Raw genomic sequence first — 20,499 nt, 5'->3', positions numbered from 1 at the left:
TTAAAATGAAAACACAATTTTTATATATTGCAAACAAAGCAATTACGATACTAAAGATCGCTCTTCTGCAGTTGCTCGACGTATGTCCATAACCTTGAAACTTAGAATTTTCTCAAACTGGAGCAATGGTTGTGCGCAACGTCTTTCAAATATCTCTATTTCTGAAGTTGCTGTAAAGATGGCTTGCAGAGCTGGACGTCATAACCACGATAATATGTTTATGTGTTCAAATCTACGATTATTGGAGAAGCCAAAAGCACTTGATTGGCATAACGATGCGATAGCGAGCAAATATCAACATAAAAACCACGCACATACATGCACACGATGACAACAACCACGTGCGTGTAATAATCGACACCAGCCCTCACCTTCACAACATCAACGGCAAGCACAAACGATCAACAACAAGTTTCAATGATTGTTCAGAAACCGACAAGTGGCGCTGATGAGATGATTATCACAAATACCATAAACACCGACAGCCTTGCAGAGCAGTACTCCCTATACCCATGGCATTGTTAGTGCAGCATTGTTGTGGTTGATGGCCATACCTTCGATTGCCGACAGCTGCGTATCACTGTAACAACCTGCTAATCAATTTCAATTATGTAAGCTGTGAGAGCAAGTTGACCTCTTATCGGCGACGATTGTCAGTAGCGTAATAGCAATAACAGCAACCATCATTAGCAGCATAACACAAGTGAATCTATAGGTACGTGCGTATCCAAAAGACAGTGCTACAAGTGACAAGCATATGTATACCGCACATTGCTCACATACTTGTGCACAGGAGCTAGTTGGTGCTGGTATTGCTGCTGTTGCTGCCGCTTATCAATCACCATATCTCACATGCAACGGCATTTTGAAGCAATCACGGCCGCAACAGTCGTGCTACGCATGTGATTTAGTCTCGCTTGAGGCCGAATTGCAACACATAAGCGGTTTTGCATAACTGTCTCTCCTATAGTTGTGTCTTGTATAAGGTCCAAACTCTGCTGCCTGTCGGTTAACTTAAGCGCAACATATACCGACTTATATATTATGTATTACCCAGTAATCAAACAGCCAAAATAATATCTAACTCAAAGTGCATTTCTATTGAAATAGACAACACAATCAAAAAAACACAATCAAAGTGCCCGAAAATTTCTCACTTCAGTTGTGATAAAAAATCTCTGAATAGTGGCATAATAAACATCAAATACTTCTTCTTCTTTAATGGCGTAGAAACGTCAAATTCAGTCTAACAAAAACCAAACAAAAATGAAAAATCATGTCCGCAAGACAAATAAATCAAATGTTAACTGTAAAAATCTATTCGATAATAAATGCCAATGAAAGTCTGCCGATTTTCCGAGCGATATTAGCGACCATCAAATAATCGTAAAATTCAATTTAGAATACGAGCTATGCCCGCAGCCATTTAACAGCAGTAAAGGAGGCGACGTCTTTCAAAAATAAGATGTAAGCATAAAAGGAAATCAATGTCTCTATTAAATTGACAGCTTCATTGAAGTCAGAAATCGCACTCAATAACTTTAGCTACATATTTATGTATTTATGTATTTATGAAGTTATGTGCTTGTGTATTGAACAGTTTAATCTACTCGTTATTAACGTCTCCTGCTCCTTTATTATATTATTTGTCTTTCGATTCAATTTACTAATATAAAACCACTTTATTTATGTACTCGTATATAGTACATGTACAGCATTTTCTGATTATTGACATTATGCAAATTACTTAAATTAAGCCTATATTTGTTAATAATATTTACAAAATTTCAAAGCTCAAAGTAATGAAAATATTGCCGTTTAGGAAAGTGTTGTTGAAGGAGGCAATTCGAAAACGTTCTCAAAAATTGATATTGTCTTACACCACAACCTGGTGGATTTTGGCTTGTATCCGTGTACAATTTTTCTCAATCAAGAACTGAAGCCATTTGATTACCGTAAACGTTGTCAATTCACTGATTTTGCCTTAGAATACGTATAACTTGAAAACGAACACGATTTTTTTAAGAAATTCATCTTCTCCAGAGAGGCTCACTTTCATCTGCAATAACTAAACAAAACTGTCGATTCTGGTGCAAAGAAAATCCACAAATTATTCATAAACAACCATTACTTTCACCTAAATTGACAGTTTTTAGTGGTTTTTGGTCAATTGGAATCATCGGTCCGCACTTCTTTCAAAATTAAGCTGCTGACACTGTTTCTGTCAATGGAGAGCGGCATAGATCAATGATAACCAGCTTTTTATGGCCGCAATTGGTTGAAGTTGATCTTGACAACATCTGGTGGCTAAATGCAGGGGCCACGTGCCACATAGCATGTGCAACAAGAGAATTATTGCGAGAAAAGTTTGGAGAATCGATTATTTTAAGAAATTGTGACATTGGATGGCCCCAAGAAGTTGTGATTTATCACCATTAAGGTACTTCTTGTGGGATTATTTCAAGTCTTTGGTCTACAGCAATAACAAAAAAGATTCTCTTCAAACTATAGAAGTCAATATGCAACGTGCCATACATAACTCACGACTGCGGTCGAGCGACAGAGGTCGCATGAGGGAGAAGCCTCCCTTGAAAAAAGACCTATATAAATTTAACGTTCGAACCTTTAGCAAAATCACTAAAAACCCTATCTCAATAGAGCTAGGCCTGTTCGATAACAACACAGAGGGTGGTGCGGTCTCCCGCGAGGAGTGGAAGAGAGTAGCGGCGGCTCAGTCTTCCGTAAGGTATTCAGAAGAAGCCCTGGGTCATCCCAAGGTCTGAGAGTGCCGGATGGAACCATGGCTTCATTAGCTCATTAGATATGCCGATGAGCGATCGGCCGTTCTATCGCTCGGGTGGGGGAGGTATGGAGGAACACCAGGCTGCAGGCTGTGGAAAAGCATACCTTCCGCTTCACCCTAGGGCTCCCGTCTGGTTGCCTGCTGAACCTTCCTCAGAGAGTGAAATTTAGGAAATCCTCAGATACTGCAACCCGTCAATGCGAATGCATGACTGGAGAATATTAAGGCTGCAGTGAACCGAGAACCATATCGGTAAGCGATGATTTTGCTAAATGTGGAGTCCGTCGGTCCTCTCAGCAAAACCAAGAGAGCCATAAGCTATGGGTTCGTAAGGATAGTCCAGAGAACGACCTGAGACATAACGAGCTCTATAGGTGGTTCGTCAAATGGCGACTCCGTCCTCAGTATTGAACAGCTGTTTGAGGAGATGCGGGTCGAGCGCTTCTGGAAAAGAGTCTGTAGGATGAGATTCTTCCAGACTAATCTCCAACATGTGAATCTGCCAATCTCAGCAACGCTGATATGGTGACGACAAAGCTGGAGAGTGACACCGAAGCTTTCTGGTTAATCTCTGCATACATGCCGCACCACCTCCTTTGTTGGTCAGGAAGACCTTGGCTGAAGTATCACGAAGTGGAACCTGTGCCATCATTGTTCCGGCGCCAACTGGGGACATTCAATCTGGGGCAGATCGGACCCCAATAACAGAGGTGCGTCTCTTTTTGATTTCATTGTTGGCGAAAACCTGATCATTAGTAACAGGCAGGGAAGAAGTTCTTCATCTCACACTTATCTCAATTTCTCCATTGATCGCAAACTGGAGGGTCTTTGACGATCGCTCCTTCTCTGATCATAAGTATATCGGGTTCAGTCTAGTCGGAGAATGTCCGCTAGAAACTCTCATAGAAATCCTATAAATATAAACTGGGAAATGTACCGCAAGAGGCTCCGACAACCTCTCCAACTTGCGCCGAGTGTATGCTCATTGGTCTCCATCGACACAATAATTGGAAGTGTAAATAAAGAATTTTATATTAAAGGAGAACATTTATTTAAATCTTGAGAAGTACTACAACTTAGCAAGCAGCACCTTCAGCTTACTTATTACTAAACCGATATAAGTATAGTGATATTAATTTAAGGTTTGCTTATTTCTTTATCAGTAGTTTGGTATCATAAACTAGTGCTACCCACTTGCCGTATATTGCCTCTTCCTGGTTATGCTATTGACTTTGACATATTATCACATATGAGTTAAATTTCCGTTATAATTATAACTAAGTAATACTGTCCTGTTGAAGTTTCCTACATTTCCCATTAAATTTTTTTGATTGATGATGGTTTTCTATGTCGGTTTCTTGGTGTCCTTCTCATATAAACATAGCTCATGTATGTAAATATATCTTATTGACGGAATTGAAGTAATTATTACAACTAGAGCATATTTAATATGTGGTGCTCTAGTTGTCTTCAAAATAACCTAAATGCAAATATTTAGTCAGCCGTTTTTCCAATTCTTCGAGGAACTCTTGGCCAGCATATATACGCTTGCGGGTATCAGGGCACGTCATTAGTTCTTCTGGGCCAGTATCACCCCCATGAAAGGCTATCCAGGCAGGTAGGAATGTGGTAAGGAGAAAGAGCTCTGCGAATATAAATAGAAGGAACATAAATATAAATGCTATGTTAAAAGAGCATGCTTTAGCTTAGGCATCAAAGTTTTTCAAGCACATTGAGTATATGTATAGTATATGGTATATTAGATTACCGAAATATTTTTGCTGCGTACGTTGTTCAAGCAGCTGCACCAAGTTCGGAATTTGCCCCTCAAAACCGATTTTCTGCAGTGTTTCCTTGAATTGTGTGAAATAGAAATACAGCCACTGTGGAAAGTTTTCACGTTGCTCTGAATTCAGCAGCATATAATACGAGTAAATTAGGTCGTTGATCATTGGACCGACATAGGACAACTGATAATCCAATAACATCACATCCAATAATTTTCCCGAACTCGGATCATGCTTGAACATCATATTTTTGCTGTGGAAATCACCGTGGCACAACACATAGAGACCATCATCCTTTGGCGCATCGAAGTATTCCCTGAAGGAGGCAATGGCGCCCTTGAATAACTTTTCGCGTACAGATTCCAGTAGCGGTATATAATTTTGCATTGTAGGCATTGTCTCTAGTTGTCGAATTAAAAGATCAACGCCTTGCGACATGAACTCATTTTCCTCAATTTTCGGCATGGAGAGTAGGCCTTGGCGATAGTTTTCAAAATACTCAGGTTCCTTAAACAAATTAAGATAAAATTATTTTATTTTATTTATGTAAATACATAGTTATATATATGTAAATAAACTCACCTCTAAATTTATTTTGTAGCTTATGGCATGCCATTTGGCTAGTTTCAGGTAGGCCTGCTTGATCTCCTCACTATTTGCATAACGGCCGCGCAGCACTTCATAACCCAATGGTACAATATCTTCAAAGATTATAATCTTTCTGGGGCTTAGCTCATGGAAGAGTATGCTGTGGAGATTTATGTATATAAAAAAAAAAACCAACAATGAGTTAACATAAAGTATAGCAGTGTGTATACGACTCACGGTGCCTTGAGTACTGTATCATCGCCGATGTCTCGCAATATCTGCTCGAAACGTGGTATTACTCTCGTGTACATGTCAATTTCAATTTCAAATATTGTTGAATCTCCAAACATATCTTTCTTGTGTCCATCCATTGCAGGCATTGTTTTCATAATCATCCTTTTTGTCTTCTGCCTGCCATCACACTCGTACTCGACAACAGCACGAAACATAACACTCGCGTAGTGATCTCCTTTGAGTGTGGCGGGCGACAGTTCCGTTTTGAGTAGCTGTAGATCCTTGGCATCGGTCTCAAAATTACGCAACACTTTGGTGAAGAACTCATCGTTCAACCACGCAGGTGCTTCCAATTCATCAGCATTATAGTTTTGGCTATTATTTGGCGGCATTTTCTTGATTTGTTTGACTTGTTACAGCTTGCAGCAATGACCGACTACTGAGGAAAGTCTCGGCTAATAACTCACATTTATATAAATTCGACGGCCGAGATGATATTTCTAAAATAAACAATTTCAGCAGCATTATTGCCACTTGAGTCTGTCACCTATTGTTAACGGTTTGCTTGTATGTGTTTTGAATATGATCAGCAATAAGTTTAAGTGAAACACTGAGAAAGAAAACAAAGTGAAAAGCAAATTTCTTTGTGTGCCCGCAAAGTAGACGCTCAAAGCCGAGCGGAACGTGAATGCACGGCTCATGAAGTAATGCTTTTACTGCCATCATCAACATAGTTCCATAGTTCGCTTGAGAAGTCTCAACGAAAACTTTTTATTTTGAGGCAATGTCTCTGTACGGATAAGGATTAGTGAACTTATAAGTAGAATATGTTTAAAAACGGGGATTTTTCTACAAGCATATTTACTTTTGGTTAAAACTGAACAGGCCCAGCGATTAGTTAGACCAGTCACTTATTCTACGGAGAACAAAACTATTCCTCCAAATTACATAATACTGTTGAAATTGGAACCCCTACTACTGAAACCCTATTTTCAATTATATTTACTTCGGTTTACTTACAGTGTACTATGTTCTTAATTCCAATGCTGATGCATACACTCCTCGTTATAGCATCGTCTCTACATTGATATGAATGATATGAGATGCGCAACACCCAAGCAAATTAGTTGAACACATTTCAATGAACAGCGGCGGTTATAAACATACTGTCATAGTACGTACAATTTAATATTTGCTTAGAGCAGTTATTTATTTAGTATTTTCCTTACACGCTATTTCTAAACAAACGCACACGATTTATCAGTGTCAGCGTGCCTACATACTATATTTAAATGCAGAAAAGTCAACTCATGGCAGTTAATAGAGGTGCGGTAACGCATAGCGGTTTTTTGCGAACAAATTACGCTGTATTAAAAGGCGTGTGTCTGTATGTGAATCGGAATTTCATTTCAAAAATCGTAACTAGTATTAATGAGCGCTTTATACTAAAGCAGCATAAGTTAACTTATGCTGTGTTAGGTTTTAAGAATTCTGATTAAAACGTCTTTATATTTCAGCTCGACTTTATATTTCAGCGCGATTTTATATTTCATCTCGATTTTAGTCTAATCGAAAGCTTTAATTAGCTAAGTCTCAAGATCAATTTTTACTTAAAATAACTCAAATTATCCCAATAACTTTAGTCTGCTTAAGGGTTTATATGCATTTGCAAGGTAGAATCATTTTTTTAAGATTTTTTTTATTATTCGAAGGTACATTTTAATCCAAAAAAAAAATATGTTGTAAATATAAAAAATGGGCATTTACAAAATATCATGTACTTAAAGGGAACATTCCGTGTCACGGTCGATTTTAATTTTTTTTTTCCGATTTTTTCATAGTGAAATGAAAAAGTACAGAACCTCCAACTTTTATTATCGCTACAATGGCACCCATGAAGAAAAGACATAGATAAACGCCGACCATGATTCCAGCAGACTGGCTAACCAGAAATAAAAAAGACAAATATCAATTTAAACTGTAGATAGATGGTTATCCCTAGAACTAGGTTTTTCTAAAAATCTTGAAAACTACTTTTTTTTTAGTGCTTTGAAGCATTAAAACTCACAATTTCATATCGGCGAGTACTGTCGAAAGCATGAAAAAAACGGTTTATATATTCTCAGAAATCTTAGTTTGCCATTCTTAGATATCCACATGAGCCAATTAATTTAAAATTATGAGGTTACATGGGTTTCCTCGGGTAAAAAACTGCATTTTTTCAAAACTTTTTTTCTCATATAAAAAAATACATATTTTATTAGAATTTTTTACTGATACAAACATACACTATTAGCAAAGAAATTTTGAAATTTTTGAATAACAATATTTTATACTCGGTCATTGCGACGCCATTTCCGGTGACCCCTCGGAAAAAAATGCGCCGACGTTGGCAGGAGTCCTTACAGAATAATCTAAATTGAGAAAAACTTAACTTAGAACTTGGTTTACTCGGATCAACTTGAAAATTTAGGAAAATATTTTAGAGATGTTGTAAAATTTAATAAGATAATAAAAAATTAATTTTTTGAAACCCGTCACATGAGCTTAACCCCTTAAACTTTGAGAGCAATCGGTGTAATCGTGGAAAAGAATATCTTGTACGGCACGATTTCGGTAAATTACTTTACCAACACATGCTATGATTGCTGTAGATTAGATTTATGCAAAAAACAAAAAAAAACGATTTTCTGAAACCGTTCCACGGCATGACTTCCTTAATATTTAAAAATATTGTGTTGCCATGTTGCCTTAGCCGATCTCTGAGTGGATCTCCTCCAAAAACAGTTGTCTGGAATGAGCAGGAATTTTTTACTTAAAACTTTCTTAAATACGAAAACAAATAATATGAAGACAAAAAACAAATAACACACAAGTCAAGATTTTGACTTTGAAAGAAATGGTGGGTTTTTAAAATAAACGTACTTTTTGTGAAAGATTTTTACTTCAGATTGGTTTAAAAATCTAAATAATAAGAAACCCTTATTCCCTCGATCATTATCGGAAACATTTATCAAAGAAAGTCATATGAAAATTTCAAGTCGATGTTTTTTGGCGTTTTGGAAAAATTATGCTCACTTTCAAAATTTTGGGAGGCGTTTACAGTACGAATATTTTTTTAATATTCTGGATTACTATAAAATATCTTTAAATATTTGTTCAGACGATAGTTATGCAAAATAATCGATAATTTGAATTCACAATTGCATAGTAACCCTTCAACTCATTTTAACATTTTGCCATATTAGTTGTTTTCGCATATTAGCGAGAACTCGATACAAGAGAGTGATTAGCAAACTTACTCTCTTGCATCGTTATTATTGAACCATTGTAATGTCTTTACTGATATCATTTTGTTTCTACATTTTTGACCAGTTTAGACATTGTAAGGGGCTCAATTGATAATTTACAAAATTTCAAAGCCTAAAAAACAAAGGTCTTCACTTATAGATTTAAAAAACTTCAAAAAATATATTATGTTTGTTTATAGTAGAAGCAATATATCGCTCGCCTCTAAACAGGTATTAAAATATATATATTTATACACCAAAGAAAGAAACAGGCGACGCCTTGTTTGAACAACTGCTATAGTTTGCTCGATTCGTTGTTTGTCAACGCTTGGCGAACCGAATACAGCTTTTATAAAATGCGAGAAAGTAGCCGGAATGAGAGGCATAGTAAGTATTTCCGAATATAAGTGCATTGAATTGATAGTCAAGTCTTATTTCAATTAACAAACTGTGCAATACAACTGGTGCACTCACAAAAATATGTCATGCACAGCGCATAGTTGGAACATACCGACATAAATGTAAGTACTTATCGTCACATAAAATGCAAAACAATGCATAATCAAAAATTCACAATTTAGTTTTTCTTCATCATATTACATTTAAGTATATTCAAAATTAAAAATATTGCTAACAGGATATAACGAAGTTATAACCACTCGGCTATAATCGCGTAAGCGGTGTCTACGCCAATTAAGAACCATTTTATAGCTGATTTATAACCACTTTATAACCGAAATTGAAATTTTGTTTCAAAAATGCAAAATTTCAGTTTTTGTCAACATATTACATATAAGCATGTATACAAATGTTTAATTTGCTACTAAGATATAACCAATTTATAACCAAATTATAACCGATATTGAAACAAATAACATTTCTTCCATCTATTTTTAACTTATGAAAAGTGATGTTACTTTGTTTTGTATTTTAGTTGACGATAAGTAAATAGACGGCATTTGGCAAACAAACAGTTAATTACATACATTTTATTTGTTCTTACTATTTGTTGCGAGAAATTATTCAAGTTCACATTAAGGCGAATATGTAGGTAAATTTGTTTACGCGACTTAAGTGGTTGCAATTAAAGTCTGTGTGTTTTTCGCTGCAAAACAACTTTGTATTTTTATTCTTAAAAGATAGCACTTAATTAAATACAGTTAATTTATGCAAAGTAAATAATTATTGTGATATGTGATGGTAAATGCTGTACTGACAGTATATTACGTTTTACAGCACGCAACTGAGAAATTAATTATATTTTTTTAATACATGTTATTAAATAATGAAATAATAAAACGCAATGTCAATCAGTCACTGTTTGCCATTCTATATCTGTATATGCCTTCAAATTATGACGCCACTTGACTTGTATGTTATTATATAAGTACAAGTTTATTAACATTTTATAAGAAAACTGCTTCTCTACTTTTGACATATGCAAAATATTCCTTAAAGCACTTGATTTTGACAGCTCACTTTGTATGGCAGCTAAGTACATACATATATGCTATAGTTTTCCGATCACAATAATTTCAACGGAGATCTAACTGATGCCTTGGACCATATTTTATCAAATAAGAAGGTTTCCAATACAGGCATTTGATTCTTCACTGATCAATGTGTTATCCTTACTTGTACATCCTAGGGTTTGCAACAATAATTACATGTAAACATCATACATATGGCCTCCAAGAGTTCTTTACAATTTTCGAATAGTTTTTCCATTAAATCAAGTCGTACGCCATGAATAGCACGTTCGATATTAACTGCTAAAGCTTGAAGAGAGTCTGGATTATTGCTAAAGAACAATGACTTCAAATACATGCTACAAGAAGTAGTCCAATGGTGTTAAATCACAAGTTCTGGGAGGCCATTCTATTTCACAATTTCTTGAAATAGTCGAATGTACACACTCTTCTCTGGAAAGGAACCCCGTGAGAACAATTTTATGCGGATGCATGGCCAAATTCTTTCACAAAATTTGCCAGGTTATGATTTGAGGAAGTCCCAGTCCTGGAGAACGCCTTGGAATCGACAAATTGCGGTCTTCAGCAACACTTGCCCGAACGGCAACGATATATTCATTACCTCGAGGGGCTCTTTGTTTAATTGGCACTTGTGCATTATGCTAAGAAAATGTACGTTGTTGATTGTTACGACCATAAAATGCCAAAAGCGCACGGAAAGTTGTAATTGAAGAACGATTATTTTGATAATAAAATTGAATAATTTGTACGCTATTCTTGCGTATATCTTTCCATGCTAAATGTACACTTCGAAATCATATCATGCCTATTGGAAACCCCGGTAGATACTTATATGCACCAACATACCTAGATAAGTACTATTTTTGACTTCGTTCAGATGTAATACAAAGTTGTGAAATGTGCCAAGATGACGGTGCAAAAACTTATTTAATACGGTCACTTTATAGTAGGGATAATAATATTAATGGCAATAAAGATAAATATGGAGGAATCTAAAAAAAATGTGTTATGTGTTTATCAGGTGGCTGAACAGTTTTTATTTGTGCTGACTTGCAGTTAACTTCAAAACTCGGCGAAAACAGCTTTATCAACCAAAATTAGAAAATAGCCAAACAAGGTATAAAAGACAATAATTTGGCATAGTTTAAAATATTAGATAGTAGTCAAGTAGCAGGTAAAAAATATAACTTAGAGTCGCTAGAAATAATCTATGCTATAACAGCAATAGCTTCCTTTTGATTTATTGTATGAGCACAACACATACTCAACGTAGGATCAGACGTAGACAATGAAGCCTATTTTACCTTAGCTACAGCACTAATACTAATGTGCATATGAAGATATTTTTTTATCATAAAATTATCGGTCTCATAATTACACCAAGAGTGAGCGGTTTAATTCAGCATTTATTTATTTTATACCCCGAACAGGGTATATTAAGTTTGTCACGAAGTTTGTAAGACCCAGAAGAAAGCGTCGGAGACCCTATAAAGTATATATATAAATGATCAGTATGTTGAGCTGAGTCGATTTAGCCATGTCTGTCTGTCTGTCTGTATATGTATATATACGAACAAGTCCCTCAGTTTTTAAGATATCGTTTTGAAATTTTGACGTTTTGTAAACGTCATTTTCTCTTCAAGAAGCTGCTCATTTGTCGGAACTGCCGAAATCGGACCACTATAACATATAGCTGTCATACAAACTGAACGATCGGAATGAAGTTCTTGTATGGAAAACTTTCACATTTGACAATGTATCTTCACGAAATTCGGTATGAGTTATACAGCATATATGTAGCTGCCATACAGCGCGATCGGAATCAAGGGCTTGTATGGAAAACTTTCGCATTTGACAATGCATCTTCACGAAATTTGGTATGAGTTATTGTTTATGGAAATAATGTAATATCGATAGAAATTGTTCAGATCGGCTCACTATAGCATATAGCTGCCATACAAACCGAACGATCGGAATCAAGGGCTTGTATGGAAAACTTTCGCATTTGAAGTGGTATCTTTACGAAATTTGACATGGCATACTGCTTAAGGTAATAACATAGTCTCCGAAACAATTCTTCAGATCGGCTCACTATAGCATATAGCTTCCATACAAACTATGCACATAGTTACTAAAAGAAATGCACCTGTGAAGGTTATATTAGCTTCGGTGCAGCCGAAGTTAACGTTTTTTCTTGTTTCTATGTATCTTTTATTGCGTAATTTTTATCAGGAAGAACTATAAATGTTGATTGTATATTCTACTTCCTAGCGATAAAGTTGCGCTTTGTAGTCATTGGCAACCATTGCAGGCTTTTAAGTGCAATTAAACTCGTAAACAAGCTTCTGACCTACGCTGACAGCTGAAGCGCGAATAATTGTTGCACCCAGCGGAAGAAAACGAAACAGCAGCCGGCTGCTTAGTGAGAAATGGCATAATAAGAAGACTTTAATTCAGTTTTCAATTTCCATCTTGTCTTTATTATCAAATCGTAAGCGATAAGTAATATATCTTTCATACGACAAAAACACTTTCGTTCTGCTTTTCTCTGAATATACTATATTCACGTAGCTATAAAGCTTCAAACACAGCATATGTTCCATCAGCTGCTGTTAACCGTTTTCGCACCATTTTTGAGCACGCCTTGAATAACATGAATAATTAAGTATTAGAGACCTTTGATTGTGTTTTTTTTCCAATTTCAGTGTTAATTTTTATGCTTCTAAGAGTTGTTAGGCTTATGTTATGTTTATTTATAAAATGGTCTCTCGTGGGTTTGCATTTCTTCGTCCGGGCTCTGCATCAATTTTTATACACTAAGCAAGTTATAGCTATTAAAAGTAAAAAATGGTAAATACTGATATAATGCGATATAACGAGCAAATCAAATTATTTATTCTTCCAGCAAAGCCATCGTAAAGATGGCGACAAGTGAACAAAAGGTATGAAAAAACCAAGAACAAACCTGCTTCTAGATTTAATCATATTTATTTCTTAAGTAGTATTTGCATATTTTTTTGTTGTTTCGACTTTTGAAATATGCTGAGTTATACTATAGCTATATTGCTTCATTTAGCTTTTTCGTCGGTTTTTAGCAATGTCGTTCTTGCCTCCTTACCCAAACTTTGATAGAGTGGACCGTCGAAGTGGAGTTCATTGAACAGCAAGTAACGGAAACTCAGTGGCAACAATGTCGCGCCGTGGAATCTACTCAACGACGAGAGATGGTAGGAGGATATTAGCAAGTGACCGCTATGCAGCGAGTAAGGGGCAGCCCATAAGACATACTGAAATAATTTTCTTTAAATTATTTCTTAGTGTTCTGTTTTCGAACTTCCTATATTTTCTTTCGACGTATTATGACTCTCAACCGCGTCACAGTGTTTGCAAAGTATTATTTAATTTTCTTTTCAAAATTACTTCATTCAGTCAAGTCAGGACTATACGGAAGCTGGCTCATCAAATCGATGATTTAAGTGCCCAAAATTGCAGTTCTCGCAGTCGATGTGGAGAGTTCGCATTGTCCAAAAGAAGAGCGAATCGTCTGCGGAAGTAGGTTTCCTAATTTCATGACAGACAACTGGCAAACAAATTGTTTAGTAGAACTAAGAAAGTGGTATTATTGCGGCGTGTTCAATTTCTCCAAAAAACAGGCCAACAACTCTTGTCGGATTCAGCTCGTCTGGAAACCTTTTACAGTCGACTGCATAAATAAATACACACTTCATCCCCTGTATTAGGTCAAATGCGTGTTTCGAAGCACCGTTTCCGTATTTTTATTACATTTTTCGGGACCCAACGTCACGAGTCTTTTTTTGATCGAACGCGAACAAATTTTATTTTACAGTCAAATGTCCAAGCCATATTTTTGCTGATTCCCCTAACGGTTATCACAATCTCACAAGCGGTCACATGAAGATCTTGCAATATGAGTTTGCGCACAGCATCAATAATCTCCGGAACAATAACAGATTTTGGACGATCTTGACGAAATTCGTCTTGGAGTGATCTACGACCTCGAAAATATCTTACTCATGTCGAAACGTTGTCACTATTTATACCATCAAACTTGTTGAACTTTACGATAAAGTTGACAGTCATCAGTCATGTAAGGCTAAGGGTTCGAATCACGAGTGATAAAGGATGGATGGAAATTATATATGTAAGTATATCCAATTTGATGAGTAGAAGGATACACACAGCTATTTGTTGGATTTGTGTCGGCTTTGCATTTTATGCACCTCTATCAAAACAAAAGAACAAGGCAATAATATGTGATGATTAAATTTTCTATTTTAAGGTAATAAAAAATATGAATTGTTCATTGTCTTATCATCTTAGCGTTTCTCCTTGTGAGACCTTTAGCTCAGACTTTTCAGTTTCTGTTTCTGTTTTTCTTCTATGGTATTTCGGCTTTGTTAGCTACCACTCAATAACTAATTTCGTAGCAGCAAGGATAACTTTTATATAATTGTTAATGGAATTCATTCGAAGTATGCTTCACACATACTATATGATTGCATATGTGTACGTAAGTGTTTGTATATAACTTTAGGTTAATCCTGCCTTTAGGTGTGCCTAGGTATGTTTTATGTGGAAATAAGCAACCACCAGAGTATGCTTGATTTGCGGTTGCAACAATATTTGCAAAATTCGTCTAATTATATGCCTACTTTGCAATCGATACTTTGTTTACAAAGATATCTCAAGGATATAATTTATATGCAAATTTAGCACACACCTACGCTGGTTATTGACGCCTATATATGTGTGGTACTATATATGTATAATATCACATAGAGGCAATTAAACATACATAGGAACACACAGGCGCGTATTTCTCTATACCTGTTCGTGTTATGTAAACAACGTTTGTATTACATCCTATATTGCAAATCGAAATTTCACGAATTTTTCAAAGTAAGTTGTTATTTAATTGCTCGCATCGCATTACGTCAGATAATATCATTAGAAGCAGGGCAGCAAGTACAGGAAATACAGAAGTCACTAAGAACGAGATGCAATGAAATTTACGAAAGGGTGAAAGACGGATCAGGGCGAGATGGATGTACGATCAACAAAGTCATGTGCAAGAGATTCTCAAAAAACTCGCTTGCTTCTTACTCACACGATCACGAACGTACTGTCAGACAGCTGTTGGTCTCCTGACAGGTCACAGCCTACTGGCATCACATGCCGGATGGACTTTCAGGATGGACATAAATGATAACGATACATGCAGAAAGTGTAGTGAAGTTATTACGAGAGAGACGCTGGATGACCTCCTATGCCTGTGTCCAGCAATAACTAACTCGTCTTAAGTATTTAGCAACTTCAGAGTTCGAGGGTTTAGACGAAGTTTCAAACGTAGACATCAAGCCGTTGTTAAATTTCTCAAAAATCATTGACGTCGTGTGCGATGAATTCTTCAATTCAGACTCTATTTTTCATTTCTAAAGACCAATAGGACTATGTATGGCGTGGTAGCCGGCTAGTATAACCAAACCTGTTATTTGATGAAACTCTTTGCAATGACTGCTTGCACTTTATATCAACAAACGCTTGTTGAAAGTAAATAACCATGTGTGTTTTGTTCGTTTAACTGTCTCGATCACTAAGGGGGTATTCTAGTTTAAGAATTTAAAAACCCGATTCCTTTTTCACAATTCGATAGCTTAGATATTCAGAAACAACTCCTTTAAAGAACTTTTCAAATTTCAAATTATTTCCGAAGATATAGCGAAGTTAAGAGCATGAAAGTTATACGTGTTATACCAAGAGTATCAGTTACGCTACCTGAGGCTTAACGTTAAACCCACAGAATAAAATATGTCATTAATATGGTAGAATAATTCCGTATCGTCTTCTAGCTCCAATCTATTGCATATCTTTCTTCTATATCGGGTACGTGGTGATTTTCGATTCAAGCTGAATTTGTACAGTTTTTGTTGGTCAGTATGTGTGACATTTTATTGAAATCAGGTGAACATGTTTTCTATATCTTTTTAGATGCTTTAAATAAAAAACAAGAAATATGTTTACCAACAATTTTTTAACTATATATTTACTAACACTTCAACAATAAGTAATCAAAAATAAAACGAAAACTCAAACTGTTTAGGCTGTTGAAGTGGAGGTTGAACAAATGGCTCCAAGTCTAACACGATTGCAATGATCTGTAATAGAAAAATTAAAATATTTAATTATTTATACAGTCAAATGCTTCTAATGTAACTAACTAACTTTTTTAACTAAATTAAGCTGATTTATTATCTACTATTTTTTGACTTTTTTGTAATTTTTTTTAGTTTTTTTCTGCCACGATTAGTGCGATAAAATCATACATATATAGAAAAGACTTAACCAAAGCAGTTATGTGGAATCAAGAAACTGTGAAAATATTTTTGAAAAAAGTTGGTTAATATTTTGCCCAATGTAAGCTAGGCCAAAAGACCACCTTAAGGCAATGTGTCACAAGTTAATTTTAGACAAAGCAAAATAGACTTTGAACTGTTCTCAGGTCTTTTAAAAATGCTCGCTGCCGATAGTGAAGTCACCAATAAGGCAGTCTATACTGAAGTAATGGTATTGAGAAATTAGAATATCGCCAAAATTACTATATGATTTTCGGTGAAAAATAAATTCAACAATGATATTGAAATTAAATCAAAACTGTGTCTTTCTTTGATACGTTAGGGGTTTTTTAGTCGGTTTGAAGAGTTACATAGGCAGATACCACTTGAGGTCTTTGCACGTATATTAATGGACGCCGGGTCAACTTATATTGAATATTTGTATCTTCTTGCATAGATGCATAAAACCTTTTAATAATCAGGGCTACAGTCTACCAGTTTCATAGATTTGGCATTTCGTTATTTCCTTAATTACATTACTCAACAAATCTGAAGGAAAAATTTGCGACTGGTGTGCTGAGAGGTCTGTGCGGTATTTGAGGAGTCGTGATTACGAATTCAAGTTTAAAAATTGTTACTCACGTACAGCTAATTTTGTCATTTTAGTAAAAAAAATTCTACGTATAATGAAATTTTTACAGTTTTACTATCATCTTCGGTTTAAGCAGCCCAAAATAAGCAGGCAACAGACTCTAACATCACAATCGCAATAATACTGTATGCTAGTGTTTTTATTTGCCTCTGTAGTAATACTTCTTAAGCATAAAGCTTATCAGAATATGAACTATGTGATGTTGATTAAATATTACCAAAAACTGAGAAAGTATTTTTCACATTTCTAATAGGAGTGGGTATTAATTCTACTTTTGACGAACAAACTTATTTTATTGTGTGGTTTTATCGATAGAACTATAAATTAGTGTTAGTCCTATAATGAATCTATTTTGAAAACATTCTTTTCATTTTGTTGTTTCTAATATTTGAAATAAATTTTCATTGACTTAACTATAATAGTAATACTTTTCAGTTGCATTTGCTTACTTTCGTCCTTAAGTCTCATTCATCATTCAAAGTCTAATTCTCTTCGAAATAGCCCAAATGTAGATATTTTCGCATAAGCTTTTCGAACTCTTCGAGGAACTCTTCATCCGCATATAATTGCTTATGGACAGCATTGGATGTGAATGCTCCTTCCAGGTCAGCCTCACCACGGCGAATGGTTGTCCATGCAGGTAAATATGTCATAAGTAGAAAGAGCTCTATGAGTAAATGCAAAAAAATAAAATATATAAAAATATTGACAAAAGCAACACTTGTCACTAAGCAACAAAAATTGCCAAGCACCGTGCATTTATATACTGTTTTTTATATATATACTATTATATATGCATGCTAATCACTTTACCAAAGTATCTATGCTGCCAGCGTTGTTCATGCAATTGCAGCAAGCTTGGAATTCGTCCTTCAAATCCAATTTTCTGCAGTGTTTCCTTGAAATGTGTGTAATAGAAATACAGCCATTGCTCAAAGTCGCCACGCTGTTCTGAGTCCAGCATCAGGAAGTACGAGTAAATTAGGTCGCTGACTAGTGGACCGACAAAGGACAGCTGAAAATCTAATAACATGACATCCAATAGTTTACCGGAGTTCGGGTCGCGCTTGAACATCATATTTTTGTCGTGAAAATCGCCATGGCACAATACATAAATGGCATCTTCCTTCGGCGCATCGAAGTATTCCTTGGCCGTGCGCTTCGTGCCTTCATATAATTTTCCTTGTATCGACTGAATAAATGGCAAATATTTTCGCATTGCAGGCATTGTCTCCAACTGCTGAATTAAAGCATCAATGCCATGCGTCACTAGCAAGTTTCCTTCGAGATTTGGCATAGAGAATATGCCTATGTGATATTCGTCAAAATATCCTGGTTCCTTAATTCAAATTATTAAGAATAAAGATTTGAGTGCATTAATTACAAACTTTATTTGTGTCAACTCACTTCAATATTTATTTTGTAGCTTATGGCATGCCATTTGGCTAACTTGACGTAGGACTGCTTAATCTCCTCAGCATTTGCATAACGGCCGCGCAGCACCTCATAGCCCAACGGTACTATATCTTCGAATATTATAATCTTTCTGGGGCTTAACTCATGGAACAGTATGCTGTGGTGATGAAAAAAAAAATAATTACAATCAGTTAACATAGAGTATGTCATTGAATATGCGACTTACGGTGCCCTGAGTATGGTATCATCGCCGACGTCTCGTAATATCTGCTCGAAACGTGGTAACACCTGCGTGTACATGCCGATTTCAGTCTCAAATATTATTGACTCCTCAAACACATCCTTCTTGTTTCCATCCTCAAACGGCATTGTTTTAACAATCAACCGTTTTGTCTTATCCTGCCCATCGCACTGGTACTCAACAACGGCACGAAACATAACACTCGCATAGTGATCGCCTTTTAGTGTGGCAGGAAACAATTCCAATTTATTTAAATGCAAATCTTTTGCATCGGTTTCGCAATTGCGCATAACTTTGGTGAAGAACTCATCGTCCAGCCACGCAGGTGCCTCCAATTCATCAGCGTCGTATTCAATGCTATTATTTGGCGCCATTATCTTGCTTTAGTCACAACCTGTTACAGCTTTTGGAAATGCCCGCACACTGAAAAAGATCTCAACTCATAGCTCAAATTTATTTGAAAGCGACGTCTGACGTATTATCTCTAAGAGGCACATCCATTTCGTAATATTGCTACTTAAGAATGTTACTTCTTATCAACTGTCTATTATTAGGTGCGTATAAATCAAGGGAAACACTGAGAAGAAAACAAATTGATCTTAGAAAATCCCATCCTTCTACACGGATAAAATAGTGAATAATAAATGCTAAGGCTATACCACAGCATTGGAAAGCGGTTGTAGCTTACGCGGCTCTACAGTCTTTGGAGAATGGTTCAATATAACTTATGACTTACATTTACCTTAAAATTTTTTATTTTCGTTAGTGTTTTCTTTAAAGCAACTTTTGAGCGACTCGATACCACAATGTTAAGGTATCGACTCTATTACCGGTGCGCTAGACTAACTCCGAGACAATTTACCCGGCATTTGTATCGACATCTTTAATACAAAATGATTCAAAATAATTGTTACCACAAAATTTTTTCAGCGTACAATATATCTTCTTTCTAGTGCAAATACATAGATAGTAATGTAAATAAATATAATTCAATTTTATGAGATGCACAAATTTACTTTCAAAGTGAAAAGGCAAAGCTCATAATAGAGATAATAACGTCATTTTGGAGCACGTACAATATAATACTTGTTTATGATACTTATTTATTTAGTATTATTCACACATGCGATTTCTTCAATAACGTGCCGCCATGTCTACCCATATAAACTTAGATAATGCTAAGTCATCACATGACAAATACAGCAGGTGCGCCATTGCACAGTGTAACTCTGCAAATTAGTTTGCTTAATTGAATAGACATTTTCTCCTCTTTCGCGAGTGTTTTGTGAAGAGAAAATTTTCATCAGAAGGTGAAAAAAGTCTTCTTTGAATAACACATAAAGATCGATGGAGGGCTTAGGTTCATTGTCAATTAGGTCAACCTAAGTTAAACCAAAACGGCAAGTCTCGCATAGGACGAAGTAATCCAAGTTGGAATAATAAAAAGTTTGAGTAAAATATTTCATTATTTATATGAAAACAAAATATTGAAAATAGTCCTTTTTTGTTTTGAAAAATACATGGAACCCTTTTTGAGTTACCCGCGTATTCTCTTTAACGCCTACAACTCTATAACTTAGTTGTTGTTTTCTAATGTATGTTTTTTTAATATAATCTAGAGAGCAGAGAACTGCCTAATCGGAGT

At 35.7% G+C, this 20,499-nt stretch overlaps 2 protein-coding genes across 4 annotated transcripts; both read right to left on the bottom strand.

The window, feature by feature from the left end:
- Positions 1–3,830: 3,830 nt before the first annotated feature.
- LOC126767831 (uncharacterized) lies at positions 3,831–5,861 on the bottom strand. The gene is made up of 4 exons (XM_050485498.1): positions 5,416–5,861; positions 5,173–5,338; positions 4,572–5,097; positions 3,831–4,448 (listed from the first exon to the last, which is right to left on the bottom strand). Exons 1-4 carry the CDS (start codon positions 5,802–5,804, stop codon positions 4,264–4,266), a joined length of 1,266 nt encoding a protein of 421 aa, XP_050341455.1. The 5' UTR covers positions 5,805–5,861; the 3' UTR covers positions 3,831–4,263.
- A 10,364-nt stretch (positions 5,862–16,225) lies between these two features.
- On the bottom strand, positions 16,226–19,822 carry LOC126767832 (uncharacterized). 3 transcript variants are annotated; one of them, XM_050485501.1, is made up of 6 exons: positions 19,591–19,822; positions 18,840–19,431; positions 18,605–18,770; positions 18,011–18,536; positions 17,647–17,864; positions 16,226–16,368 (listed from the first exon to the last, which is right to left on the bottom strand). In XM_050485501.1, the coding sequence occupies exons 2-5, from the start codon at positions 19,226–19,228 to the stop codon at positions 17,680–17,682; spliced, it is 1,266 nt and encodes a 421-aa protein (XP_050341458.1). In that variant the 5' UTR covers positions 19,229–19,431; positions 19,591–19,822; the 3' UTR covers positions 16,226–16,368; positions 17,647–17,679. The 3 variants fall into 3 exon arrangements, with proteins under 3 accessions (XP_050341458.1, XP_050341456.1, XP_050341457.1); XM_050485499.1 differs by having other exon boundaries at positions 19,597–19,822; XM_050485500.1 differs by having other exon boundaries at positions 18,840–19,277; positions 19,597–19,822.
- Between the last annotated feature and the right edge of the window lie 677 nt (positions 19,823–20,499).

The sequence above is a fragment of the Bactrocera neohumeralis genome, chromosome 2 (genome assembly GCF_024586455.1).
Source record: "Bactrocera neohumeralis isolate Rockhampton chromosome 2, APGP_CSIRO_Bneo_wtdbg2-racon-allhic-juicebox.fasta_v2, whole genome shotgun sequence".
Classification (NCBI taxonomy): Eukaryota; Metazoa; Arthropoda; class Insecta; order Diptera; family Tephritidae; genus Bactrocera; species Bactrocera neohumeralis.
Note: the sequence above shows the minus strand (reverse complement) of the source record. Positions and strands in the feature narration are given on the sequence as shown.